Raw genomic sequence first — 27,630 nt, 5'->3', positions numbered from 1 at the left:
CCCAGGTGTCCAGGACAGGAGACCCAGGTGTCCAAGATGCAGTGGACCCTGGCATCTGGGGCTCATGACACCCCAGTCACACAGACCCACGAGGGACCCAGGCGTCCAGTTGGGGGGGGGGGGCCCAGGCATCCGGGCGGCGCCGGGAAGGGGCCCAGGTGTCCTGCAGTGTGCGCTGTGGCAGGTGAAGGAGTACGAGGAGGAGATCCACTCGCTCAAGGAGCGGCTGCACATGTCCAACCGGAAGCTGGAGGAGTACGAGCGGCGCCTGGTGTCGCAGGAGGAGCAGACGAGCCGCATCCTGCTGCAGTACCAGCACCGCCTGGAGCAGAGCGAGAAGCGCCTGCGGCAGCAGCAGGCCGAGAAGGACTCGCAGATCAAGAGCATCATCGGCAGGTGAGGGAGGGACCCGGTCGGCGGCGCCGCGGGGCCGGCGGCCACGGGGGGACGTGGGGGGCTTGGGGACGTGGAGGGCCGAGGGGACGCAGTGGGGTGGGGGGGGACATAGGGACATGGGGGATGTAGGGACACAGTAGGACGTGGGGGACCTAGAGGGACATGGTCTTAGGGACATGGGGGGACACGGAGTGATGCGGGGGACATAGGGGACACAGTAGGACATGGCAGATATAGGGGACGTGGAGAGACATGGGCGACAGGTCACAGCAGGACACGGGGGACAGAGGGACATAGGGGACATGGAGGGACATGGATGGACAGGGGCAGCATGGGTCACAGCAGGACACAGGGGATGTGGGGGACCTAGAGGCACATGGAGCGACATGGACATGGATGGACCGGAGGGGACATGGAGGACACAGGGACACAGAGGGACATAGGGGACATGGGATGTTGAGGGACATGGGGACACAGAGAGGGACATGGGGGATATGGGAGGAACAGCCACACTGGGACACAACAGGATGTGGGGGACATGGATGATGTGAGGGGACGCAGCGGGACATGGGACATGGGGGACATAGGAGACACAGAGGGACATGGGGGACACAGGACACTGGGACAGAGCAGGACATGGGGGACACGGCCGACGTGAGGGGACGCAGCGGGACATGGGGGACACAGGGAGGGACGGGGCGATGGGTGACACAGAGGACACGGAGATGAGGGGGACACAGGAGATAAGGGGGGGACAGGGACAGCAGGAGGACATGGGCAGAACCGGGGAGATGCAGGGATGGGGGACGCGCGAGGTCCCCATGGCCGCATCTGTCCCCTCCCCGTGGCCTTATCCTCTCCCCCATGGCCACCTCCGTCCCCAAGGCCTTGTCCCCATCCCCGTGGCCACCACCATCCCCTCCCCACAGCCACCTCTGTCCACCTCCCCTGGCCTTGTCCCCATCCTGTCCCTGTCCCCTCCTGGGGCTGAGCCCTGGTAGCCCTGTCCGCTCTCTCCATCCCTGTCCCCACACCTTGTCCTTCTCCCTGTCCCCATGGCCATGTCCAGCGCCCTGTCCCTGTCCCAGCACCCTGTGCTTGTGCTGGTCCCCATGGCCATCCCAGTGCCTGTCCCTAGCACCCCATGCCCGTGGCCGTGGTGGTCCCCATGGCCATCCCCCTGCTGGTGGCCATGGCTATCGTGGTCCCCATGGTGGTCCCTGTGGTGGTGCCCATGGCCAATGCTGTCCCCATGGCCACCCCCATGCTGGTGCCAGTTCCATGGCCATGGGGACCACCCCCTTTGCTGGTGTTGGTGCCCATGGCCATGGTCGTCCCCATGGTGGTCCCCATGGCCAGCCCCTTGCTGGTGTTGGTGCCCGTGGCCATGGTCATCCCCATGGTGGTCCCCATGGCCAGCCCCTTGCTGGTGTTGGTGCCCGTGGCCATGGTCATCCCCATGGTGGTCCCCATGGCCAGCCCCTTGCTGGTGTTGGTGCCCGTGGCCATGGTCATCCCCATGGTGGTCCCCATGGCCAGCCCCTTGCTGGTGTTGGTGCCCGTGGCCATGGTGGTCCCCACAGTGGTTCCCATGGCCATCCCCATGCCGGTGCCAGTGCCCATGGTGGTGGGGGTGCCAGGAGTGGCAGCCAAGTGACTCCAGTGAAGCCTGGCTGCAGCACCCTGTCCCTATCACCTTCCCCGTCCCCAGCACCCTGTCCCTATCCCCATGCCCATCACCACCCCTGTCCCCAGCACCCTATCCCCATGGCTATGCCTGTCCCCATGGCCATCACCAGCACCCAATGCCCATGGCCGTGGTGGTCCCTGTGGAGGTCCCCATGGTGATGGCAACGGTGAGGGCACTGGGGGGTGGTGGCCAAGTGACTCCAGTGAAGCCTGGCCCCAGGACCCTGTGCCCAAACCCGTCCCTGTCCCCACCACCCCATCCCCATCCCCACCACCCTGTCCCCATGCCCATCCCTCTGGCCATCTCCAGCACCCCATGGCCGTGGTGGTTCCCCATGGCCATCCCTGTGGCCGTGGCAGTCCCCACGGCCATCCCCATGCCGGTGCTAGTCCCCATGGCCGTGGCGGTCCCCACGGCGGTCCCCGTGGCGGTGGCGGCGGCGGGGGTGCCGGGGGCGGCGGCCGAGTGACTCCAGTGAAGCCTGGCCCCGCAGGCTGATGCTGGTGGAGGAGGAGCTGCGCAGGGATCACTTGGGCGCCCACGACGCCTCCGAGGGCCGCAAGCGCCTGCTCGACGCTCAGGTGGAAATTACAATGTCATTGCTCTGCTCCGTGTGCCCATGGCCCATCCCACCGCGGCGCCCGCGCTGGCCATGGGGTGGGGAGGGGGGTGGGGATGTCCCTGGGCCTGTGGCCAACCCCAGGGGACATGGCTACCCCGAGATGGCCTGCTCCCAAGGATGGTCATCTCCCCAAGGGCACAGCCACCTGGGGATGGCCACCCCCAGAGATACGGCCTTCTGGAGATGGTCACCCAGGGGTGGTCATCCCCAGAGATATGGCCACCCGAGGATGGGAACCCCAGGGACATGGCCACCCCGAAGGACGTGGTCACCTGGGGATGGTCAGCACCCCCCCAGGGACACGGCCAACCCCAGGGGACATGGCTGCCCTGGGATGGACCACCCCAAGGATGGTCACCTCCCAAGGACATGGCCGCCTGGGGATGGCCCCCAGAGATATGGCCACCTGGGGAAGGTCACTCCAGGATGGTCACCCCCAGGGACACGGCCAACCCCAGGGGACATGGCTGCCCTGGGATGGACCACCCCAAGGATGGTCACCTCCCAAGGACATGGCCGCCTGGGGATGGTCACTCCAGGATGGTCACCCCCAGGGACACGGCCAACCCCAGGGGACATGGCTGCCCCGGGGATGATCACCCAGGGATGGTCACCCCCAGAGGTATGGCCTCCTGGGGATAGGCACCCAGGGATGGCCACCCTGGGGACATGGCCACCTCAAGGGACATGGCCACCTGGGAATGGTCACCTTGGGGTGGTCATGCCCAGAGATATGGCCACCTTGAGGGACATGACCATTCTAGGATGGTCACCTGGGGACGGTCACCCGCAGGGACACGGCCACCCTGGGATATGGCTGCCCCAGGGATGATCACCCAGGGATGGTCTCTCCCAGAGATACGGCCACCCCTAGGGATGGTCACCGTCAAGGACATGGCCATCCCAGGGATGGTCACCTGGAGCTGGCCACCCCCAGGGACATGGTCACCCAAGTGACATGGCCACCCCCAGGGACATGGCCACCCGAGGATGGTCACCTTGGAGATGGTCACCCCTAGAGATATGGCCACCCCCAAGGGGCATGGCCTCCCTAGTCACTCAGGGATGGACACCTCTAAGGACATGGCCATCTCAGGGCCAAGGCCACCTGGGGATGGCCACCCCAAGGACATGGCCACCTGGGGATTGTCACCTAGGGATGGCCAGCCCTCCCCCCCCACCCCCAGACATATGGCCTCCTGTGGATGGCCACCCCAAGGACATGGCCACCCTGGGGGAGATATGGCCACTCTGGGGGTGACATGGCCACCCCGGGGACACAGCCACCATGGGGGACACAACCACCCCCGGGGCAGGGATGGGGGAGGGACATGGCCAGCTTGGGAGGGAGGGACATGGCCACCCGAGCGGGGACACAGCCACCGCCTGGCAGGGACAGAGGGACAGGGCCACCGCCTTGTGGGGACACACAGCCACCCTCAGTGGGGACACGGTGGGGACAGAGCCACCCCCCCCACCTCTGTGGGGACATCGCCACCCCCAGCCTAGGGTCATGGCAGCCAGCGTGTCCCCAAGGCCACCCGCGTGTCCCCCCCCCCGGGGCTGCCGCCGCCGGCGGGCGCGCGTGACTCCAAGGCCAGCGGCCCGGTGACGCCGCCGTGTCTCTCTTCGTCCTAGCTGTCCGTCAGGTAGCTCGGCCCGGCCCTGCCTTTGTCACGGGACCTTCGGCCTCCGGTGACACGCCAGGTGGGTCCTCCCGTCCCCTCCCCGCAGCGGAGCTGGGTGGCCCCCGTGCCCCCGTGACCGCTTGGGGACATGGATCCAGATGTCCCCCTCCCTGTCCCTCCTGTGTCCCCTTGGGGACACTGGGGAACCCTTGGGGACGTGGATCCAGGTGTCCCTGTCCCTATTGTGTCTGCTTGGGGACGCATGGGGACATGGATCCGAATGTCCCCATCCCTTCTGTGTCCCCATGTCCCCCTGGGACACTGGGGAACCCTTGGGGACATGGATCCGAATGTCCCTGTCCCTCCTGTGTCCCTCTGGGGACACCAGGGAGCCTTGGGGACATGGATCCGGGTGTCCCTGTTCCTCCTATGTCCACCTGGGGACACTGGGGAACCCTTGGGGACATGGATCCAGGTGTCCCTGTCCCTCCTGTGTCCCTCTGGGGACACCAGGGAGCCTTGGGGACATGGATCCAGGTGTCCCTGTTCCTCCTGTGTCCACTTGGGGACACTGGGGAACCCTTGGGGACACGGAACTGGGTGTCCCCATCCCTCTGATGTCCCAGTGTCCCACGTGGGGACACGAGGGAACATCTGGGGACCTGGATCCAAATGTCCCCCTCCCTCCTGTGTCCCCATAGCCCCTGGGGACACTGGGGAACCCTTGGGGACAGCAGGGTCCAGAGCACGGCCAGGACCTTGCCCCCTCCCCAGCATAGTTCATCTCCAATCCATCTCCGGGGACATGGATCCAGGGTGTCTGCATCCCTCTTGTGTCCCCAATGTCCCCCTGAGGACAATGGGAAACCATTGGTGACATGGATCTGGCCTGTCCCATTCCTCTTGTGTCCCTCTGAGGACACAGGAGAATCCTTGGGGACATAGATCCAGGGTCTCCCCACCCTCTTGTGTCTCCATGTCCCCTTGGGGACAATAGGGAACCCTTGGGGACACAGATCCAGGTTGTCCCCATTCCCTTGTGTCCTCATATCCCTCTGGGGACATGGATCTGCCATGTCCCTGTCCCTCTTGTGTCCCCATGTCTGTCCTGAGGACAGTGGGGAACCCTTGGGGACATGGATCTAGGTGTCCCCGTCCCTCCTGTGTCCCTTTGGGGACACCAGGGAAGCCTTCGGGGACATAGATCCAGGGTGTCCCCATCCCTCTTGTGTCCCTCTGTCCCCTGGCGACAATGGGGAACCCTTGGAGACATGGATCCAGGTGTTTCCATCCCTTTTGTGTTCCTTTGGGGACACAAATCCGGGTGTCCCCATCCCTCTTGTGTCCTCATGTCCCCCTGGAGATGATGGGGAACCTTTTGGGACACAGATCCAGGGTGTCTGCATCACCATGTGTCCCTTCAGGGACACCAGGGTACCCTTGGTGGCATGGATCTGGATGTCCGCGTCCCTTGCGTTTCCCCATGTGCCCCTGGGGATGATGGGGAACCCATGGGGACCTGAATCCATGTTTCTCCATCCTTCTTGTGTCCCTGAAGGGACGCCAGGGAACCCGTGGAGACACAGATCCCAGTGTCCCCTTCCCTTCTGTGTCCCTCTGGGGACACTGGGGGTGATGGAAAAGCCTTCAGGACATGGATCCAGGTGTCCCCCCCATCCCCATGCGTCCCTTTGGGGACATGGATCTGGCTGTCCCCATCACCCTATATCCCTTTAGAAACAAATGGGGACATGGATCCAGGTATCCTGCATCCCCATGTGTCTCTTTGGGGACACGGATCCAGGTGTCTCCATCCCTCTTGTGTCCCTTGGTGGACACCTGGGATCTCTTGGAGATGTGGATCCAGGTGCCCCCATCCCTCTTGTGTCCCTTGCTGGATACCTGGGACCTCTTGGAGACACGGATCCAGGTGTCCCCATCCCTCTTGTGTCCATTGGTGGATACCTGGGACCTCTTGGGGACACGGATCCAGGTGTCCCCATCTCTCTTGCGCCCCTTGCTGGATACCTGGGACCTCTTGGGGACACAGATCCAGGTGTCTCCATCCCTCTTGTGTCCCTTAGTTGGCACCAGGGACCTCTTGGAGACATGGATCCAGGTGTCTCCATCCCTCTTGTGCCCCTTGGTGGATACCTGGGACCTCTTGGAGACGTGAATCCAGGTGTCCTCATCCCTCTTGTGCCCCTTGGTGGACACCTGGGATCTCTTGGAGATGTGGATCCAGGTGTCCCCATCCCTCTTGTGTCCCTTGGTGGACACCAGGGATCTCTTGGAGACATGGATCCAGGTGTCCTCATCCCTCTTGCGCCCCTTGGTGGACACCTGGGATCTCTTGGAGACGTGGATCCAGGTGTCCTCATCCCTCTTGCGCCCCTTGGTGGACACCAGGGATCTCTTGGGGACATGGATCCAGGTGTCCTCATCCCGCTTGTGTCCCTTGGTGGACACCAGGGATCTCTTGGGGACATGGATCCAGGTGTCCTCATCCCGCTTGTGTCCCTTGGTGGACACCTGGGACCTCTTGGAGACGTGGATCCAGGTGTCTCCATCCCTCTTGCGCCCCTTGGTGGACACCAGGGATCTCTTGGGGACATGGATCCAGGTGTCCCCATCCCTCTTGCGCCCCTTGGTGGACACCTGGGACCTCTTGGAGACACGGCTCCAGGTGTCCCCATCCCCGTGTGTCCCTTAGTGGACACCGGGCACCCCTTGCCTCCCCCCGCTTTGTCCCCCCCCCCATCTCCCCCGTGCACGGCGATGCCACCACCACGTCCCCACCGTGTCCCCACCAACGCTGGCCCTGTCCCCTTCCCCGGTGGGCGGCCGACGGTTCCCCCCGCCCCGACCAGCGCGGGCGCCCCGGCCTCACCCCCACCCCCACCACCACCACCACCCTGTCTCCATCCTCCGTGTCTCGTGTGCGTGTCCCCATGTCACCCGGGGAGGGGGGGGGGCGGTTTTTCGGGGGGGAGGCGGCGGCGGGGTTTGGGGGGGGGGGAAAAAACCGGGACGACGACCCCGACGGCGTCCCCCGCGGGAACCGGCCGAAGCCACCGAGCAGGTGAGTGTCCCGCGGTGGCGACGTGGCTTTTTTTTGGGGGGGGGGGGGGTCGGTGGGTGGCCGGGGACGCGGGTGACACCGGCGAGACGGGTAAAGGCGGGGTGTTTTGGGGAGGAGGGGGGGGGGACAACAAGGAAGCGGGTGACACGCGGCCCCCCCGGCGCCGGGAATAACCGGGTGCCGTGTCCCCCCCCCCCCCACCCCGACCCCTTGCAGGAGAGGCAGTTTCCCGCCGTGGGTGCAGCAAACCCGGGTGTGAGCGGCGCCGGGGGCTGGAGCACCCGGGGGCCCGGGCAGCCCCCGCCTCCGCCCCCGCCACCCCCGATCACGGCCAACGGCGACCTGCGTACCCCCGCTGCTGAGCACTAGCCACCGCCGGGGGGGGGGCGGCCGCCGCCGCGCGTGCGCCCCCCCCCCCCCAAACACCCCCCCCCAACCTCGTCCCTCCCAACAACTCCTCCGGCCCGCCGCTCCCCCCCCCCCCCAAAACCCTTCCAAAAAAATACAACACGGGCCGCCCCCCCCAACCCCCCCGCCGCCTTTTCCCCGCGGCGGCGTCCTGCGTGCACCGGATTCCCCCCCCCCCAACTCCGTGCAATGGGAGCGGGTCCCCGTGCAGCGGCTCCCCGGGCGCCGGACTCCCCGTGCACCGCATTCCCCCGTGCAACGGGAGCGGGACGGTCCCGGTGCAGCGGCTCCCCGGGCGCCGGACTCTCTGTGCACCAGATTCCCCCGTGCAACGTCTCCCCGTGCACCGGCGTCCTCGTGCAACGGGAGTCGGACAGTCCCCGTGCAGCACCTCCCCGTGCACCGGACTCTCCGTGCACCAGATTCCCCGTGCACCAGGAGCGGGACGGTCCCCGTGCAACATCTCCCCATGCACCAGATTCCCCGTGCACCAGGAGCGGGACGGTCCCCGTGCAGCATCTTCCCGTGCACCAGACTCTCCGTGCACCAGATTCCCCGTGCAACATCTCCCCGTGCACCAGCGTCCCCGTGCACCAGGAGGTGGATGGGCCCCTGTGCATCGTCTCTCCGTGCACTGGACTCTCCGTGCACCAGGAGCCAGATGGTCCCCGTGCAACAGCTCCCCGTGCACCGGCCTCCCCATGGACCAGCGTCCCTGTGCACCAGGAGCTGGGCGGTCCCTGTGCATCACCTCCCCGTGCACCAGACTCTCCGTGCACCAGATTCCCCGTGCATCATCTCCCCGTGCACCGGACTCTCCGTGCACCGGATTCCCTGTGCAACGAGAGCCAGACAGTCCCTGTGCAACATCTCCCCGTGCACCGGACTCTGTGCACCGGATTCCCCGTGCACCGGGAGCAAACGGTCCCCGTGCAACATCTCCCCGTGCACCGGACTCTGTGCACCGGATTCCCCGTGCACCGGGAGCAAATGGTCCCCGTGCAACATCTCCCCGTGCGCCGGACTCTCCGTGCACCGGATTCCCTGTGCACCGGGAGCAAACGGTCCCCGTGCAACATCTCCCCGTGCACCGGACTCTGTGCACCGGATTCCCCGTGCACCGGGAGCAAACGGTCCCCGTGCAACATCTCCCCGTGCACCGGACTCTGTGCACCGGATTCCCCGTGCACCGGGAGCAAATGGTCCCCGTGCAACATCTCCCCGTGCGCCGGACTCTCCGTGCACCGGATTCCCTGTGCACCGGGAGCAAACGGTCCCCGTGCAACATCTCCCCGTGCACCGGACTCTGTGCACCGGATTCCCCTTGCACCGGGAGCAAACGGTCCCCGTGCATCATCTCCCCGTGCACCGGACTCTCCGTGCACCGGATTCCCCGTGCAACATCTCCCCATGCACCGGTGTCCCCGTGCACCAGGAGGCATCACCTCCCTGTGCACTGGCCTCCTCGTGCACAGGATTCCCCGTGCACTGGACTCTCCGTGCAGCAGCAGCCACGTGCACCGGAAGCAGGATGGTCCCCGTGCACCAGCCTCCTCGTGCACCTGCCTCCTCGTGCATCAGCTGCCTCGTGCATCGGCACTGGGACTTCCTTGTGCATCAGCCTCCCCGTGCACCAGCTCGCCTTGCACCGGCCGCTCTCATGCACCAGGACCGGGGCCTCCTCGTGCATCAGCCTCGTCGTGCACCCACCTCGTCGTGCACCGGCCCCGGGACCTCCCTGTGCATCCGCCTCCCCGTGCATCGGCACTGGGACCTCCCCGTGCATCAGCCTCCCCGTGCATCAGCCTCCTTGTGCACCGGCACCTCCTCGTGCATCAGCCTCCTCGTGCACCAGCACTGGGACCTCCTTGTGCATCAGCCTCCTCGTGCATCAGCTTCCTCGTGCACCGGGATCTCCTCGTGCATCAGCCTCCTCGTGCAGCGGCACCGGGACCTCCTCGTGCACCAGCCTCCCTGTGCATCAGCCTCCTCGTGCAGCGGCACCAGGACCTCCTTGTGCACCCGCCTCCCCGTGCATCGGCTCATTGTGCACCAGCCGTTCTCGTGCACCAGGACTGGGGGGCCTCGTCGTGCACGAGCACCGGGACCTCCCCATGCATCAACCTCCCCGTGCATCAGCACCAGGACCTCCTCGTGCACCCGCCTCCTCGTGCACCAGCCACTTTCACGTGCCAGGCCCGGGGGTCTCCTCGCCCGCCGCCTCCCCGTGCACCGGGCCTGGAGCCTCGGCGCCCACCAGCCTCCCCGGGACCTGGCCGGGGGGGGGGACCCTCCTCGTGCACGGGAGCTGCACGTCCCCTGTACAATGTCCCTTTGCTCCGGGAAGGGGGGGGGGACCCCGTGCAATGTCCCTGTGCACGGGAGTTGTGCGTCCTCCGTGCATCGTCCCTGTGCACCGGGACGGGACCCCCGTGCAATGTCCCTGTGCACCAGGGTGGGACCCTCGTGCATCGCCCCTTTGCACCAGGGTGGGACCCTCGTGCATCGTCCTCGTGCACGGGAGCTGCGCGTCCCCTGTGCATCGTCCCTGCGCACCGGGATGGGACCCCCCCCGTGCATCGCCCCCTTGCACCGGGCCAGGACCCCCGTGCATCGCCCCATTGCACCGGGCTGGGACCCCATGTGCATCACCCTGCTGCACCGGGCCGGGCCCCCCCGTGCATCGCCCCATTGCACCGGGCCGGGCCCCCCCGTGCATTGCCCCCTTGCACTGGGCCGGGACCCCCCCGTGCATCGCCCCATTGCACCGGGCCAGGACCCCCCAGTGCATCGCCCCATTGCACGAGGACAGGACTCCCCCGTGCATCGCCCCATTGCACCGGGCCAGGACCCCCCAGTGCATCGCCCCATTGCACGAGGACCGGCCCCCCCCGTGCATCGTCCCCTTGCACTGGGCCGGGACCCCCCCGTGCATCGTCCCATTGCACGAGGACAGGACCCCCCGTGCATCGCCCCATTGCACGAGGACAGGACCCCCCCCGTGCATCGTCCCCTTGCACCGGGCCGGGCCCCCCCGTGCACCGCCCCATTGCACCGGGCCGGGACCCCCCCGTGCATCGCCCCATTGCACCGGGCCGGGCCCCCCCCCCCCCGTGCATCGCCCCCTTGCACCGGGCCGGGACCCCCCCCCCGTGCAGCGGCGGCGCCGCCTCCCCCCGCCCCCGCTGGCGCCTCGACAATCTCCCGCCTCGCGGCGGTCTCAGGAGGGGCGGGGCCTGGGGCCGGGGGGGGCGGGGCCGAGGGGGGGCGGGGCTGGGCTGGCTCCAACCCCCCGCCCCCCCCCTCCCCCCGGGGCCGGGCGGCGCCGCGGGCGCGCGGGGCCTTTAATAAACACGGATCGGTCTTTTACCGGCCTCGCCTGGGCTGCGCCGCGCGGGCCAATGGCGGCGCGGGGGCGGGGCGGCGCCGGCCAATGGCGGCGCGGGGGCGGGGCGGGCGTTGCCCTGGAAGCACGGACGGCTGGGGGGGCGGGGCTTCCCTCGGGGGTTCGGAGGGGGGCGGGGCTTCCCCGGGAGTTCGGAGGGGGCGGGGTCTCGGAGGGGGGCGGGGCTTCCCCGGGAGTTCGGAGGGGGCGGGGTCTTGGTGGGGGGCGGGGCCTCCTCGGGTTCGGGAAAGGGGCGGGGCTTTTGGGAGGGAGGTTCGGAGGGGGCGGGGCAGCTCGGGCTGGGGAAAGGGGAGGCGGGTCTGACCGAGGGGGCGGGGCTCGGCCGTGGCGGCCGGAAGGGGCGGGGCCGGAAGGGGCGGGGCCGGCAGAGGCAGCTCTGGGCTCGCTCGGAGGCCCCGGGAGGCCGAAGGTGCCGGCGGGGGGTTCCAGGAGGCAACAGTGGGGCTGGAGGGGGGCAGAGGGCAGCCGGGGCCATGGTGGTGTCCCCGGGGCCGTGGTGGTGTCCCTGGGCCATGCTGGTGTCCATGCTGGTGTCCTTGGGGCCGTGGTGGTGTCCCTGGGCCATGCTGGTGTCCATGGTGGTGTCCCCGGGGCCGTGGTGGTGTCCCTGGGCCATGCTGGTGTCCATGGTGGTGTCCCCGGGGCCGTGGTGGTGTCCCTGGGCCATGCTGGTGTCCATGCTGGTGTCCCCAGGGCCGTGGTGGTGTCCCTGGGCCATGCTGGTGTCCATGGTGGTGTCCCCGGGGCCGTGGTGGTGTCCTTGGGCCATGCTGGTGTCCATCCTGGTGTCCCCAGGGCTTTGGTGGTGTCCCTGGGCCATGCTGGTGTCCATGGTGGTGTCCCCGGGCCATGGTGGTGTCCATGCTGGTGTCCCCAGGGCCGTGGTGGTGTCCCCGGGCCGTGGTGGTGTCCCCGGGCCATGCTGGTGTCCATGGTGGTGTCCCCGGGGCCGTGGTGGTGTCCCTGGGCCATGCTGGTGTCCATGGTGGTGTCCCCGGGGCCGTGGTGGTGTCCCTGGGCCATGCTGGTGTCCATGCTGGTGTCCCCAGGGCCGTGGTGGTGTCCCTGGGCCATGCTGGTGTCCATGCTGGTGTCCTTGGTGCCGTGGTGGTGTCCCTGGGCCATGCTGGTGTCCATGGTGGTGTCCCTGGGCCGTGGCAGTGTCCCCAGGGCCATGGTGGTGTCCCTGGGCCATGCTGGTGTCCATGCTGGTGTCCCCGGGGCCGTGGTGGTGTCCCTGGGCCATGCTGGTGTCCATGGTGGTGTCCCCGGGGCCGTGGTGGTGTCCCTGGGCCATGCTGGTGTCCATGCTGGTGTCCCTGGGCCGTGGCAGTGTCCCCAGGGCCATGGTGGTGTCCCTGGGCCATGCTGGTGTCCATGCTGGTGTCCCCGGGGCCGTGGTGGTGTCCCTGGGCCATGCTGGTGTCCATGGTGGTGTCCCTGGGCCGTGGCAGTGTCCCCAGGGCCATGGTGGTGTCCCTGGGCCATGCTGGTGTCCATGGTGGTGTCCCCTGGGCCATGGCAGTGTCCCTGGGCCATACTGGTGTCCATGCTGGTGTCCCCAGGGCTATGGTGGTGTCCCTGGGGCCATGCTGGTGTCCATCCTAGTGTCTGCATGACCATGGCAGTTTCCTCAGGTCTGGGGTGGTGTCCCTGGGGCAATGGTGGTGTCCATGGTGGTGTCCCTAGGGCCGTGGTGGTGTCCCTGGGCCATGCTGGTGTCCATCCCAGTGTCCCCAGGGCTGTGGTGGTGTTTCTCGGGGGGTCCGCCTCGGCATCCCCAGGATCACCCTGGGGGGGGGCCGTCACCGCCCGCCATGACGCCCTGTCCCTCCACCCCCGGCCGGCGTGGAGGAGGCGCGCGGCATGTCCCCGGAGTTCTCGCTGGAGGCCCTCAACCGGCAGCGCCGCGTGTGTGGGCGGCCGCGTCCCCCTGCCTCGCGAGAGCGCCCTGGGCCGGGCCTCGCCGCCCTCCTTCGGTGGCACGGCCTGCCGAGGCCGAAGCCTGCGGCGACCTCCTGCCGCTCCTCTGCTCGGGCCACCTCGCCGTGCTCCTCGGGGCCCTGCTGGTGGCCAGCGGCTTGCAGATGCGGCAAGTGGTGGAGCGCTGCTCCCGGCTCCTCCGAAGGCGACCCGCGCCGATGGCAGGTCTGCGAGGAGGAGGAGGACGGCCATGATGAGGACCATGCTGAGGAGGAGGAGGAGGATGGCCACGGTGTGGAGCTGTTCCACGCCGAGGAGGAGGAGGAGGATGGCCATGGTGAGGAGCCCCTCCACGCCAAGGAGGAGGAGGAGGATGGCCACGGTGAGGAGCCGCTCTGCGCCGAGGAGGAGGAGGAAGAGGAAGGGGAGGACAGCCACGGCGAGGAGCCGCTCCACACCGAGGAGGAGGAGAAAGATGGCCATGGTGAGGAGCCGCTCCATGCCAAAGAGGAGGAGGAGGAAGAGGAGGACAGCCATGGTGAGGAGCCGCTCCACACCGAGGAGGAGGAGAAGGATGGCCATGGTAAGGAGCTGCTCTACACCAAGGAGGAAGAGGAGGAGGAGGAGGAGGAGGAAGAGGATGGCCATGGTGAGGAGCCCCTCCACACGGAGGAGGAAGAGGAGGAGGGGGAGGACAGCCACGGCGAGGAGCTGCTCCACACTGAAGAGGAGGAGGATGGCCATGGTGAGGAGCCACTCTACGCCAAAGAGGAGGAGGAGGAGGAGGAAGAGGATGGCCATGGTGAGGAGCCCCTCCATGCCGAGGAGGAGGAGGATGGCCACAGTGAGGAGCCCCTCCACACCGAGGAGGAGGAGGAAGAGGAGGAGGAGGAGGACAACCACGGCAAGGAGCCGCTCCACACCAAGGAGGAGGAAGAGGAGGAAGAGGAGGAGGATGGCCATGGTGAGGAGCCTCTCCACGCCGAGGAGGAGGAGGAGGAGGAGGAAGATGGCCATGGCAAAGAGCTGCTCCGCGCCGAGGAGGAGGAGGAGACCTGCCGTGGCGCCCACCCCTCCGGCGCCGGCGGCTCTGCAAGGCTCGAGGCTGGGCCGCCGCTTCTCGCGCCTGCGCGTGACCCTCCCTCCTCCCCGCGGGGGGTCGGGGTGGGGTGGGGGCGTTGGAGGGGGGGTGGGAGAGGGGTGGGCGCTGGCCCTTGGGTGCTGCGGGGTGAGTGGCGGTGGGAGCAGGGTTGGCGCATGGGTTTAGGGGGTTTGAGCTTGGGTTTAGCAGGGTTGAGGTTGGTTTTAGGGGTTGGTCTTGCTCTTGGTGGGTTTTGAGCTTGGTTTTAGAGATTAGTATTGGCCTTGGGGGAGTTGGAGGTTGGTTTTAGGGGGTTGATCTTGGGGGGGGTTGGAAGTTGGTTTTAGGGGGCTGGTCTTGGTCTGGGGGGGGTTGAGGTTGGTTTTAGGGGTTTTGAGCTTGGTTTTACAGGTTGGTTTTGGTCTTGGGGAGGTTTTATGGGGTTTGAGATAGGGTTTGGTCTTAGCGTTGGGGGGGTTGAGGTTGGTTTTTGGGGCTTTGAGGTTGGTTTTAGGGGTTGGTCTTAGCCTTGGGGGGGGTTGAGGTTGGTTTTAGGGGTTGGTCTTGGTCTTGGGGGCCTCTGAGGTTGGTTTTAGGGGTTGGTCTTGGTCTTGGTGGGCTTAGAGGTTGGTTTTTGGGGGGTTTGAGGTTGGTTTTAGGGGTTGGTCTTGGTCTGGGGGGGGGGGGTTGAGGTTGGTTTTAGGGGTTCGTCTTGGCCTAGGGGCCCTTTGAGGTAGATTTTAGGGGCTTTGAGGTCGGTTTTAGGCGTTGGTCTTGGTGGGGTTTGAGGTTGGTTTTAGGGGTTGGTCTTGGTCTTGGGGGGGTTGAGCTTAGTTTTAGGGGTTGGTCTTGGTCTTGGAGAAGTTTGAGGTTGGTTTTTAGGGGGTTGGTCTTAGTCTTGGGGGGGGACTTTGAGGTTGGTTTTGGGGGGGTGGTCTTGGCTTTGGGGAGGTTGTGGGTTGGTTTTAGGGGGTTGGTCTGCGGGGGGGAGTGGAACTTGATTTAGAGGTGGGTTGAGCTTGGGTTTTTGGGGAGTTTGCATGATTTGGGGGGAGGTTGAGCTTGGTTTTGGGGTTTTTGAGCTTGGTTTTAGGTCTTGTTCTGGGAGGGAGGTTGAGCTTGGTTTGGGGAGGGGTTGAGCTTCATTTGGGGTTGGCGCTTCAGGGTTTTGAGCTTGGTTTGGGGCGGGGGGTTGAGTTTGGTTTGGGGGGGGTTGAGGTTGGTCTTGGAGGTTGAGCTTGGTTTTGGGGGTGTCAAGCTTGGTTTGGGGGGGGTTTGAAGTTGGTCTTGGAGGTTGAGCTTGGTTTGGGGGGGTTTGAGGTTGGTCTTGGAGGTTGAGCTTGGTTTTGGGGGTCTTGAGCTTGGTTTGGGGGGGTTGGTCTTGGAGGTTGAGCTTGGTTTTGGGGGTGTCAAGCTTGGTTTGGGGGGGTTGAGGTTAGTCTTGGAGGTTGAGCTTGGTTTTGGGGGTCTTGAGTTTGGTTTGGGGGGTTGAAGTTGGTCTTGGAGGTTGAGCTTGGTTTTGGGGGGGGTCTTGAGCTTGGTTTGGGGGGTTTGAGGTTGGTCTTGGAGGTTGAGCTTGGTTTTGGGGGTCTTGAGCGTCGTTTTGGGGAGGTTTGAGCGTGGTTTTGGGGCTGATCCCAGCTCTGCCCCGGCTCCGCCCCCTCCATGAGGCCCCACCCCTTCTGGGCATTTCCGTTTCCGGTGCCACCATGACGCGCGCGGGGCCATCCAATGAGGAGCGCACACTGCGGTCGCGGCCAATGGGAGGGCGGGGCGTTGTCATGGCAACCAGCGGCGCCCCCCCCCCCCGGTGGGGGACAACGGGGACACCAGTGACACTGGGGACATCAGTGACAGTGGGGCCACCAGAGATGGTGGCACTGGTGACACCAGTGATACTGGGGGGCACTGGGGCTTCAGTGACAGTGGGGACACCAGAGATGGTGGCACTGGTGACACCAGGACACCAGTGACAGTGGGGACACCAGGATACTGGGGGGGAGCACCAGTGACAGTGGGGACACCAGGACACCAGTGACAGTGGGGACACTGGAGATACTAGGGACAGTGTGACACTGGGGACACCAGGATACTGGGGACACTGGTGGCCGGGGGGGCACCAGTGACAGTAGGAACACCAGAGATGGTGACACTGGGGATACTGGGGACACCAGTGGCAATGGGGACACCAGAGATGGTGGCACTGGTGACACTGGGACACCACTGACAGTGGTTACACTGGGGATACTGGGGGGCCACTGAGGGCACCAGAGATGGTGGCACTGGGGGCACCAGTGACAGTTGTGACACTGGGGATACTGGGGGCACCAGTGACAGCAGGGACACCAGAGATGGTGGCACTGGGGGCACCAGTGACAGTGGTGACACTGGGGATACTGGGGGGGCCACTGAGGGCACCAGAGATGGTGGCACTGGGGGCACCAGTGACAGTGGTGACACTGGGAATACTGGGGGCACCAGTGACAGCGGGGACACCAGAGATGGTGGCACTGGGGGCACCAGTGACAGTGGTGACACTGGGGACACCAGTCACAGTAGGGACACCAGAGATGGTGACAGTGGTGACACTGGAGATACTGGGGACACCAGTGACACTGGGGACACTGGTAACAGTGGTGACACTGGGGGCCACTGGGCACAGCACTGACAGTGGTGACACTGGGGACACTGGGGGCACCAGTGACAGTGGGGACACCGGCGATGGTGACCCTGTGATGCGGGGGACACTGGTGACACCAGGATGTCGGTGACACCAGGCCACCCCCCCCCCGGGGACATGGGGACATCCCGAGGCGGCAGGACGGCGGCGACGCGGGGGACGGCGGGTGACACCCGGCGCGGACACGGGGGACGCGGGGACCTTGGGGACGTCGGGGGCCATCGCGGCCCCGGTTTAATCCCGGCTGCTGGGGCCACCAGCGGGGAGGGGACACGGCGCGGCCACCTGCGAAGAGACCAGGGCTGCGGGGACCTGGGGGACGCGGGACGGGGGGGGGGGGACCTGGGGGGGACACGAGGGGACATGGGACAAGGGGACCCCGGGGGAGCCGCTGGGGGGACCTGGGGGACACGGGACTGGGAGGACACTGGTGGCACTGGGAGGACACAACCCCCCCCCTCCGGGTGACAAGGGGGGTGACACGGGCCGGGGGGGGACCCTGGGGGACACGAAGGGACATGGGACTGGGAGGACACTGGTGGCACTGGGTGGCACTGGGTGGCACTGGGAGGACACAACCCCCCCCCAGGTGACAAGGGGGGGTGACACGGGCCGGGGGGGGACCCTGGGGTGGTGACACGAGGGGACACGGGACTGGGAGGACACTGGTGGCACTGGGAGGACACAACCCCCCCCCGGGTGACAAGGGGAGGGTGACCCTGGGGTGGTGACACGAGGGGACACAGGACTGGGAGGACACTGGTGGCACTGGGAGGACACAACCCCCCCCCCGAGTGACAAGGGGGGGGACCCTGGGGTGGTGACACGAGGGGACACAGGACTGGGAGGACACTGGTGGCACTGGGAGGACACAACCCCCCTCCGGGTGACAAGGGGGGGGTGACCCTGGGGTGGTGACACGAGGGGACACGGGACTGCAGGGACACAGCCACCCCCCTCCAAGGTGACCCTTGAGGTGACAAAGGGGGGGGGGTGACACGGGACTGGTGGCACTGGGGGTGGGGGGAACACACTCACCCGGACGCCTGGGCCCCCCGGCGGGGTCAGGGGTGGCCGTCGCCGTCCTCGTCCCCCAGGATGGCGGCGCCCAGCGCCCGCAGCCGCCGCACCAGCGTCCCCAGTGCCGCTGCCGGGGTGACACCGGGGGGGGGGTGGCACAAGGGTGGCAGCACCCAGGGGTGGCACCGGGGTGACACAGAGGTGGCAGTGAGGTGTCACGTGGCATTGGGGGGGGGACACCGGGGGTGACACCGGTGGTGGCACCAGGGTGTCAGGGGACTCTTGGGGGTGTTGGGGACACCTACCTCTGCCGGGGGGGGACCGGGGGGGTGACAGCTGGTCCCCGCGCGGTGGCACCTGGGAGGACAGTGGTGACACAGGCAGCCCGTGGTGACACTGCCACCATGTCCCCTGTCCCCCGTGTCCCCATCCCTGTGTCCCCATGTGCCACCCGTGTCACCCTCATCCCTGTGTCACCTCCCACCATGGCCCTGTCCCCATGTGTCACCCCGTGTCCCTGTGTCACCTTTGTCCCTGTGTCCCCACGTGTCACCTGTGTTCCCATGTCCTTGTCCCATGCCACCCTCATCCCTGTGTCCCCGTGTCCCTGTCCCCATGTGTCACCCCCCCCGCCGCGTCCCCTCTCCATACCAGTAGTTGGGGACCAGGTGGCACCCAGAGCCGCGTCACCTCCGGCGTCACCTCGTCCCACGTCACCTCGTCCCGTGTCACCTCATCCGATGCCACCTCGTCCCGTGTCACCTCGTCCCGTGTCACCTCCCGGACCGGCCTGGCCTGATGTCGCACCCAGGCCGGGGCCACCGCTGCGGGGACACCGTGGGGACACCAGCTCCAGCAGGGTGCTGCGGGGTGGCATCGGGCCACCGCGTCCCCCCTCCGATGTCTCCCCCCCCCCCCACCGTGTCCCCACTCACGGCGCCTCGGGCCGGCGTCTCGTGTCCCCTCCGCTGTCACCTCGGCCGGCCGGGCCACCGGGCTGGGGACGGCGGCAGCCTGTAACGGCGGGGACGCGGGGTCCCCCCCCCCGCCGCCCCCTTGTCACCCCCCCCATGTCCCCAACGTCCCCTGCCACCCTCCCCTCTCCCCCCGGTGCCAGCTGCCACCACCGGTGTCCCCTTTGTCACCTCCCAGGTCCCTCTGCCACCCCTGGGGTCCCCAGGGTCCCCTTGTCACCCCCCAGGGTCACCTTGTCACCTCCCAGGTCCCTCTGCCACCCCTGGGGTCCCCAGGGTCCCCTTGTCACCCCCAGGATCTCCAGGGTCCCCTTGTCACCCCTGGGGTCCCCAGGGTCCCCTTGTCACCCCTCAGGGTCACCTTGTCACCCCTGGGGTCCCCAGGGTCCCCTTGTCACTTCCCAGGTCCCTCTGCCACCCCTGGGGTCCCCAGGGTCCCCTTGTCACCCCCCAGGGTCCCCTTGTCACCCCTGGGGTCCCCAGGGTCCCCTTGTCACCCCCCAGGGTCCCCTTGTCACCCCCAGGATCTCCAGGGTCCCCTTGTCACCCCTGGGGTCACCTGCCACCCCCAGGCTCCCCTTGTCACCCCTGGGGTCCCCAGGGTCCCCTTGTCACCCCCCAGGGTCACCTTGTCACCCCTGGGGTCACCTGCCACTCCCAGGGTCCCCTTGTCACCTCCAGGATCCCCAGGGTCCCTTTGTCACCTCCCAGGTCCCTCTGCCACCCCTGGGGTCCCCAGGGTCCCCTTGTCACCCCCAGGTCCCCCTGCCACCCTTGGGGTCCCCCCCCCCGGGGACCCAGGCGTCCGGGTGCCCTGTCCCAACTTACATGTCCCCCGCCGGGGCCAGGGCCACCCGCCCTGGGGACAAGGGACAGCGGTGACGGATGGGGCCGCCGCGACGGGCGTCCCCACGGGACCCCCACGGTGTCCCCATGGATGTCACCGCAGGGTCCAGATAGGTGTCCCCGGCATGACCCCAGGGTGTCACCGTGGGTGTCCCTGAGAGGTCCCCATGGTGTCCCCATGGGTGTCACCACAGTGTCCCCATAGGAGTCCCCACAGTGTGCCTGTGGTGTCCCCATGGATGTCCCCATGCTGTCCCCGCAGTGTCCCTATGCATGTCCCCATGGATGACCCCATCGATGTCCCTACAGTGTCCCTGTGGTGTCCCCGTAGGAGTCCCCACAGATGTCCCTGCAGTGTCCCCATGGATGTTCCCATGGTGTCTCCGCAGTGTCCCCATAGATGTCCCTGTGGTGTCCCCATGGACGTCCCCATGGATGTCCCTGCAGTGTCCCCACGGATGTCCTTAGTGTCCCTGTGGTGTCCCCATAGGAGTCCCCACAGATGTCCCTGCAGTGTCCCTGTGGTGTCCCCGTAGGAGTCCCCATGGATGTCCCCATGCTGTCCCCGCAGTGTCCCTATGCATGTCCCCATGGTGTCCCCACAATGTCCCCATGGGTGTCCCCATCGATGTCCCTACAGTGTCCCTGTGGTGTCCCCGTAGGAATCCCCATGGATGTCCCTACAGTGTCCCCATGGACGTCCCCATGGATGTCCCCGCAGTGTCCCCACAGATGTCCCCACGGATGTCCCCATAGGAATCCCCATGGATGTCCCTACAGTGTCCCCATGGACGTCCCCATGGATGTCCCTGCAGTGTCCCCACAGATGTCCCCACGGATGTCCCCGTAGGAGTCCCCATGGATGTTCCTGTGGTGTCTCCGCAGTGTCCCTATGGGTGTCCCCACAATGTCCCCATAGACGTCCCTGTGGCGTCCCCATGGGCGTCCCCGCAGTGTCCCCGCCATGTCCCCTCACCTCGGAGGCGGCGCAGGTGCCGGTCCACCAGGGCCAGGCGGTGACCGAAGCCATCGAGGCGCCGGGTGGCCGCCGCCAGCTCGGCCTCGCGCCCGGCCAGCGCCTGCCCCAGCCTGCGGGGACACGCGGGGACGCGGTGACGCAGGGACGGGTGGGGACACGGGACACGACACAGGGACACGGTGACACATGAAGGACGTGGGGACGGACGGGACGGGACACGGTGACATGCGGGGACGTGGTGACACGGCAAGGCGTGAAGGCCGTGGGGACAGGGTGACACACGGGATGGGGACACATGGCGACGTGCGGGGACACGGGGACATGACACACGGGGACACGCAAGGACACGCAGCGGAAGGGGACGTGGTGACGCAGCGACACATGGGATGGGGACGGGGTGACACACGGGGACGTGGGGACACGGGGACGCATGGGGACCTGTGGGGACATGCGGGGACACAGTGACACACAGGGACGGGGACACGCGGGATGGGGACACGGTGACACAGGGTGACACAGGGTGATGTGGGGTGACGCAGGGTGACACGGCGACGTGGGGTGACGCGGGGTGACACAGGGTGATGTGGGGTGACACAAGGTTGATGCAGGGTGATGGGGACGCGGGGTGACATGGGGGTGACACAGGGTGATGTGGGGTGACACAGAGTGACACGGGGTGACATGGGGGGACGCGGGGGGACACAGGGTGATGTGGGGTGACACAAGGTTGACGCAGGGTGAGAGTGACGCGGGGTGACACGGGGTGATGGGTGACACAGAGTGACGCGGGGTGACGTGGGGTGACACGGTGACATGGGGTGACACGGTGACGCGGGGTGACACAGGGTGATGTGGGGTGACGCAGGGTGACACAGGGTGACGCGGGGTGACATGGGGTGACGCGGGGGGACACAGGGTGACACGGGGTGACACAAAGTTGATGCAGGGTGACAGTGACGCGGGGCGACACGAGGTGACGCGGGGTGACACGGGGTGACGCGGGGGGACGCGGTACCTGCGGGTGGCCGCCAGCGCGGCCGCCAGCGCCGCCTCGGCCACCTCCGCCCGGCGCCGCAGCCCGACCTCGAGGACCCCGGCCCGGGCCAGCGCCTCCGCCAGCCCCTGGGGACACCGCCGGGGACGCGGGGACGGGGTGTCAGGGGGCCATGGGGTGACACAGGGACGTGGGACCACGGTGACGGGGCTGCGGTGGCAGGGTGACGCGGTGACGCAGTGGTAGGGTGACGTGGCAGGGTGACGGGGAGCCACGGTGACAGGGTGATGCGGTGACAGTGACACAGTGACAGGCTGACGCGGTGGCAGGGTGACATGGGGACGGGGTGGCGTGGTGACGCGGTGGCAGGGTGACACGGTGGCCATGATGACATGGTGATGGGGGGCCATGGTGACAGGGCGACATGGTGACAGGGTGACGCGGTGGGGGGGTGATGCGGTGGCGTGGTGATGGGGTGCCATGGTGACACGGTGACGTGGTGACACGGTGATGTGGTGACACAGTGATGTAGTGGCAGGGTGACGTGGCAACATGGTGATGTGGTGACAGGCACATGGTGATGCAGTGGCAGGGTGACACAGTGAGAGGGTGATGGGCTGCGGTGACAGGTGACGCGGTGACAGGGTGGTGCGGTGGCAGGGTGATGCGGTGGCGCGGTGGCGCGGTGACAGGGTGGCGCGGTGGCAGGGTGACGCGGGGCGCGGTGGCAGGGTGACGCAGTGGCAGGGTGACGCGGTGACGCGGTGGCAGGGTGACGCGGTGGTAGGGTGACGCGGTGGCGCGGTGGCAGGGTGACGCGGGACGCGGTGGCAGGGTGGCGCGGTGGCAGGGTGATGCGGTGACAGGTGACACGGTGACCGGTGACACGGTGACCGGTGATGCGGTGGCAGGGTGACAGGGTGACACAGTGGCAGGGTGACAGGTGACACGGTGACAGGTGACGCGGTGACGCAGTGATAGGGCGACAGGGTGACGCAGTGATAGGGTGACAGGGTGACGCGGTGGCGGGGTGACGCGGTGGCGGGGTGACGCGGTGGCGCGGTGACGCGGTGGCAGGGTGGCAGGGTGACGCGGTGGCAGGGTGACGCGGTGGCGCGGTGGCAGGGTGACGCGGTGACAGGGTGACGCGGTGGCGCGGTGACGGCCGGCTCACCCGGGCGTGGCGCCGCTCCCCCTCGATGGCGGCCGCCCCCTGGCGCAGCCCCAGCTCCAGCCGGGCCGCCCGGCGCCTCCCCCCGGCCAGCGCCGCCTCCAGCGCCGCCACCTGCCGGGGCCCCGGCGTCCGGGTCACCCCCACCCCACCCCACCCCCCCCGGCGAGGGGCCCAGGTGTCCGGGTCACCCCCACCCCCAAGGGGCCCAGGCGTCCGGGTCACCCCCACCCCAGAGGGCCCCGGCGTCCGGGTCACCCCCCATCCCCCCCCGGCGAGGGGCCCCGGCGTCCGGGTCACCCCCACCCCACCCCACCCCCCCCGGCGAGGGGCCCCGGCGTCCGGGTCACCCCCCCCATCCCCCCCCACCCCCAAGGGGCCCCGGCGTCCGGGTCACCCCCACCCCACCCCCCCCGGCGAGGGGCCCCAGCGTCCGGGTCACCCCCACCCCCGACGGGCCCCGGCGTCCGGGTCACCCCCACCCCCAAGGGGCCCAGGCGTCCGGGTCACCCCCACCCCAGAGGGCCCAGGCGTCCGGGTCACCCCCCCACCCCCCAGGGGCCCAGGCATCCGGGTCACCCCCCCCGGGGCGGAGGGACCCAGGTGTCCGGGTCACCCCCCTGCCCCCGCCGAGGGGCCCAGGCGTCCGGGTCACCCCCCGCCCCCCCCGGCGAGGGGCCCCGGCGTCCGGCCCACCTGGCGGCGCAGGGCGCCCTCCGCCCGCCGCTGCCCCTCGTCCTGCGCCCGCAGCTGCACCAGCAGCGCGAAGACCTTCCCCCGCCAGCGGGCCAGCGGCGCCCGGCGCCCCCCCGGCGCCTGGGGGGGGGCACCCGCTGACCCCCGGCACCCGCCGACCCCCGGCACCCGCTGACCCCCGGCACCCGCCGACCCCCGGCACCCCCCCGGCGCCCCCCCGGCACCCGCCGACCCCCGGCACCCGCCCGGCACCCGCCGACCCCCGGCACCCCCCCGGCACCCGCCGACCCCCGGCACCCCCCCGGCGCCCCCCCGGCACCCGCTGACCCCCGGCACCCGCCGACCCCCGGCACCCCCCCGGCGCCCGCCAACCCCCAGCACCCGCTGACCCCCGGCACCCGCCGACCCCCCCGACATCCCCCCAGCACCCGCTGACCCCCGGCACCCACCCGGCACCCGCTGACCCCCCCGGCGCCTGGGGGGGGCACCCGCTGACCCCCGGCACCCGCCGACCCCCGGCACCCACCCGGCACCCACTGACCCCCCCGGCGCCTGGCGGGGGGCACCCGCTGACCCCCGGCACCCGCTGACCCCCAGCACCCACCCGGCACCCGCCGACCCCCGGCACCCGCTGACCCCCGGCACCCCCCCGGCACCCGCTGACCCCCCCGGCGCCTGGGGGGGGGCACCCGCTGACCCCCGGCACCCGCCGACCCCCAGCACCCGCCGACCCCCCCGACACCCCCCCGGCACCCGCTGACCCCCCCGGCGCCTGGGGGGGGGCACCCGCTGACCCCCGGCACCCACCCGGCACCCGCTGACCCCCGGCACCCCCCCGGCACCCCCCCGGCACCCGCTGACCCCCGGCACCCACCCGGCACCCGCTGACCCCCGGCACCCCCCCGGCACCCCCCCGGCACCCGCTGACCCCCGGCACCCGCCGACCCCCGGCACCCACCCGGCACCCGGCACCCACCCGGCACCCGGCACCCGCCGACCCCCGGCACCCACCCGGCACCCGCTGACCCCCGGCACCCGCCGACCCCCGGCACCCACCCGGCACCCGCTGACCCTCCCGGCGCCTGGGGGGGGGGCACCCGCTGACCCCCGGCACCCGCCGACCCCCCGGCACCCCCCCGGCACCCACTGACCCCCCGGCACCCACCCGGCACCCGCTGACCCCCGGCACCCGCCGACCCCCGGCACCCCCCCGGCACCCGGCACCCGCCCGGCACCCGGCACCCGCCGACCCCCCCGACAGCCCCCCGGCACCCGCCGACCCCCCCGGCACCCACCCAGCACCCGCTGACCCCCCGGCACCCGCTGACCCCCCCGGCACCCGCCGCCCCCCCCGGCACCTGCTGGCTCAGCTCCAGCTCCTGCAGGGCCAGGACATGGCGCAGGGCGGCCGCCTGCGGGGACACGGGGGGGGGACGTGGGGACACGGGGGGGACACACGGGGGGGGGACACGGGGGGGGACACGGGGGGGGACACGGGGGGGGACGACACGGGGGGGGACGTGGGGGGGGACACGGGGGGGGACGTGGGGGGGGACGTGGGGGGGGGACGACACGGCCCAGCCCCCCCCCCCCCGTGGGGACATGGCGGGGACACCTGGGGGGGGGGTGACATGGGGGGGGACATTGGGGCCTCACCTGCCCCTCCTCCTCCTCCAGCTCCGCCCCCAGGCTGCGGCCCCACCCCTGGGTGACAAGCTCCGCCTCCAGGCTCTGGCCCCGCCTCCTCTCCACCTCCAGCTCCGCCTCCAGGCTCTGGCCCCGCCTCCTCTCCACCTCCAGCTCCGCCTCCAGGCTCTGGCCCCGCCTCCTCTCCACCTCCAGCTCCGCCCCCAGGCTCTGGCTCCGCCCCTGCTCAGCCTCCAGCTCCGCCTCCAGTGTTTGGCTCCGCCTCCTCTCCGCCTCCAGGCTCTGGCTCCGCCTCCTCTCCACCTCTAGCTCCGCCTCCAGGCTCTGGCTCCGCCTCCTCTCCACCTCTAGCTCCGCCTCCAGGCTCTGGCTCCGCCCCTGCTCAGCCTCTAGCTCCGCCTCCAGGCTCTGGCTCCGCCTCCTCTCTGCCTCCAGCTCCGCCTCCAGGCTCTGGCTCCGCCTCCTCTCCACCTCCAGGCTCTGGCTCCGCCCCTGCTCAGCCTCCAGCTCCGCCTCCAGTGTTTGGCTCCGCCTCCTTTCCACCTCCAGCTCCGCCCCTAGCCCTTGGCTCCTCCTCTTCTCCACCTCCAGCTCCGCCTCCAGGCTTTGGCTCCGCCTCCTCTCAGCCTCCAGCTCTGCCCCCGGGGGGGGCAGGGACCTGCCGGGGGGGGGGGGAGGGAGGCTCAGACTGGGAGCGACTGGGAGCGACTGGGAGCGACTGGGGCAGCAGGAGCCGTTACCTGGCGGCGGCCGAGCGGGGCTGGAAGTGCGACGGCGGGACGAGAGGCGGCAGCCCTGCGCGGGGCAGACGGGGGGGCCCAGGCGTCCGGGGGGGCCCAGGCGTCCGAGAGAGGACGGGACAGGGGGCCCAGGCGTCCGGGGTTGGGGGGGGGGCGGTCCCAGCCATCCGGGGCAGCACGGGGCGGGCCCAGGCGTCCGGGAGGGGCCCAGGGGGGCCCAGGCGTCCGGGAGGGGACAGGACAGGACAGGGGGCCCAGGCATCCGGGGCAGCACGAGGGGCCCCGGCATCCAGGACGGCATGGGATGGGGGGGCCCAGGCGTCCGGGGGGGGGATCCCAGGCATCCGGGGCAGCACGGGGGGGGGCCCAGGCGTCCGAGAGAGGACAGGATGGGACAGGGGGCCCAGGCGTCCGAGGGGGGCCCAGGTGTCTGGGACAGGACAGGACAGGGGGCTCAGGCGTCCGGGACGGGACAGGGGGCCCAGGCGTCCGGGGTTGGGGGGGGGCTCAGGCGTCCGGGACGGGACAGGGGGCCCAGGCGTCCGGGGGGGGGACGAGACAGGGGGCCCAGGCGTCCGAGGGGGGCCCAGGTGTCCGGGACGGGACAGGGGGCCCAGGCGTCCGGGGGGGGCCCAGGTGTCCGGGGGGTGGGCCCAGGCGTCCGGGACGGGACAGGGGGCCCAGGCGCCCGGGGGGGCCCAGGTGTCCGGGGGGGGGCCCAGGCGTCCGGGACGGGACAGGGGGCCCAGGCGTCCGGGGGGGCCCAGGTGTCCGGGGGGGGGGCCCAGGCGTCCGGGGCTCACCGAAGGCGCCCGGCGGCTCCAGCCGATCCGCGGCCATTGCGGCTCCCAGTGACTCCCAGTAGCTCCCAGTTTCCCCCTCCCGCCCCCGCCGCGCTGCCCGCCGGGAAGGGCCCGCGCTGCCGTCCGCGCTCCCGCCTCCAGCCAATCAGCGGCGCCGGCCCCGGCGAAGCCCCGCCCCCGCCCCGCCGCGGCGGGAAGGCGGTAGCCAATGGGCGGTGGCGGAGGGGGGGGCGGTGAGGTCCCGCCTCCGCGCTGAGCGCTGGCCAATGGGAAGCCGCGAGGGGGGAGGTGGTTGCTCGCCTGCGAGGGAGCCAATCAGAGCACGGAGGGGGGGCGGGGCGCGGGGAGTTGTCCCCGCCCCCTCACGAGGCTCCTCCCACAGACGGGTCCTTCCACTGAGCCTGGACACTTGGGCCCCTTGCACAGACCCGGACGCCTGGGCCCCTTCTATAGACCCGGACAGCTGGGCCCCTTCCACAGCCCGGACGCCTGGGCCCCTTGCACAGACCCGGACACCTGGGCCCCTTCCACAGACCCGGACGCCTGGGCCCCTTCTATAGACCCGGACACCTGGGCCCCTTTGCACAGACCCGGATGCCTGAGTCCCATGTGAGCCCGGACACCTGGGCCCCTTCCACGGCCCGGACGCCTGGGCCCCTTCTATAGACCCGGACACCTGGGCCCCTTCCACGGCCCGGACACCTGGGCCCCTTCCATGACCCGGACACCTGGGCCCCTTCCACAGCCCGGATGCCTGGGCCCCTTCTATAGACCCGGACGCCTGGGCCCCTTCCACGGCCCGGACGCCTGGGCCCCTTCCATGACCCGGACGCCTGGGCCCCTT

At 69.3% G+C, this 27,630-nt stretch overlaps 2 protein-coding genes across 16 annotated transcripts in view; one reads left to right on the top strand and one right to left on the bottom strand.

Annotated features, from left to right (window-relative positions):
• The window catches only part of SYNGAP1 (synaptic Ras GTPase activating protein 1), a 38,950-nt gene extending 31,153 nt beyond the window's left edge, over window positions 1–7,797 (top strand). For 4 of the 15 annotated variants that reach the window (XR_011137170.1, XR_011137169.1, XR_011137173.1 and 1 more), the window contains 4 exons: window positions 185–396; window positions 2,567–2,667; window positions 4,347–7,418; window positions 7,635–7,781. Coding sequence is in view for 8 of the 15 variants with exons in the window: in XM_068923879.1 (XP_068779980.1) it covers window positions 185–396; window positions 2,567–2,667; window positions 4,347–4,415; window positions 7,635–7,780 (528 nt within the window). In the remaining 7 variants the exon portion in view is untranslated. Of the gene's footprint in view, window positions 1–184; window positions 397–2,566; window positions 2,668–4,346; window positions 7,419–7,634 lie in introns of those variants that run through there. The other 11 variants (XM_068923886.1, XM_068923881.1, XM_068923885.1 and 8 more) reach the window with 7 other exon arrangements.
• A 7,986-nt stretch (window positions 7,798–15,783) lies between these two features.
• On the bottom strand, window positions 15,784–26,937 carry LOC138063819 (uncharacterized). The gene is made up of 15 exons (XM_068923850.1): window positions 26,787–26,937; window positions 25,984–26,038; window positions 25,433–25,901; window positions 25,253–25,348; window positions 24,955–25,008; window positions 23,597–23,716; window positions 22,904–23,014; window positions 21,751–22,346; window positions 20,733–20,845; window positions 19,739–19,910; window positions 18,872–18,933; window positions 18,588–18,760; window positions 18,242–18,293; window positions 17,955–18,063; window positions 15,784–17,201 (listed from the first exon to the last, which is right to left on the bottom strand). The coding sequence occupies exons 1-14, from the start codon at window positions 26,821–26,823 to the stop codon at window positions 17,981–17,983; spliced, it is 2,193 nt and encodes a 730-aa protein (XP_068779951.1). The 5' UTR covers window positions 26,824–26,937; the 3' UTR covers window positions 15,784–17,201; window positions 17,955–17,980.
• Between the last annotated feature and the right edge of the window lie 693 nt (window positions 26,938–27,630).

The sequence above is a fragment of the Struthio camelus genome, chromosome 36 (assembly GCF_040807025.1).
Source record: "Struthio camelus isolate bStrCam1 chromosome 36, bStrCam1.hap1, whole genome shotgun sequence".
In the NCBI taxonomy this organism is placed as follows: domain Eukaryota; kingdom Metazoa; phylum Chordata; class Aves; order Struthioniformes; family Struthionidae; genus Struthio; species Struthio camelus.
This window is presented reverse-complemented; position numbering and strand designations above follow the sequence as displayed.

Bases quoted from the DNA above. Each gene is read 5' to 3' on its own strand.
- LOC138063819 (XM_068923850.1), bottom strand. From the start codon at position 26,823: ATGGCCGCGGATCGGCTGGAGCCGCCGGGCGCCTTCG. The intron at 25,349-25,432 runs GTGGAGAGGAGG...GCGGAGCTGGAG, and splicing joins GCCTGGGGGCGGAGCTGGAG to GTGGAGAGGAGGCGGGGCCA. The intron at 19,911-20,732 runs GTGAGGGGACAT...GGGACCTCTCAG, and splicing joins GCACCTGCGCCGCCTCCGAG to GGACACCCACGGTGACACCC.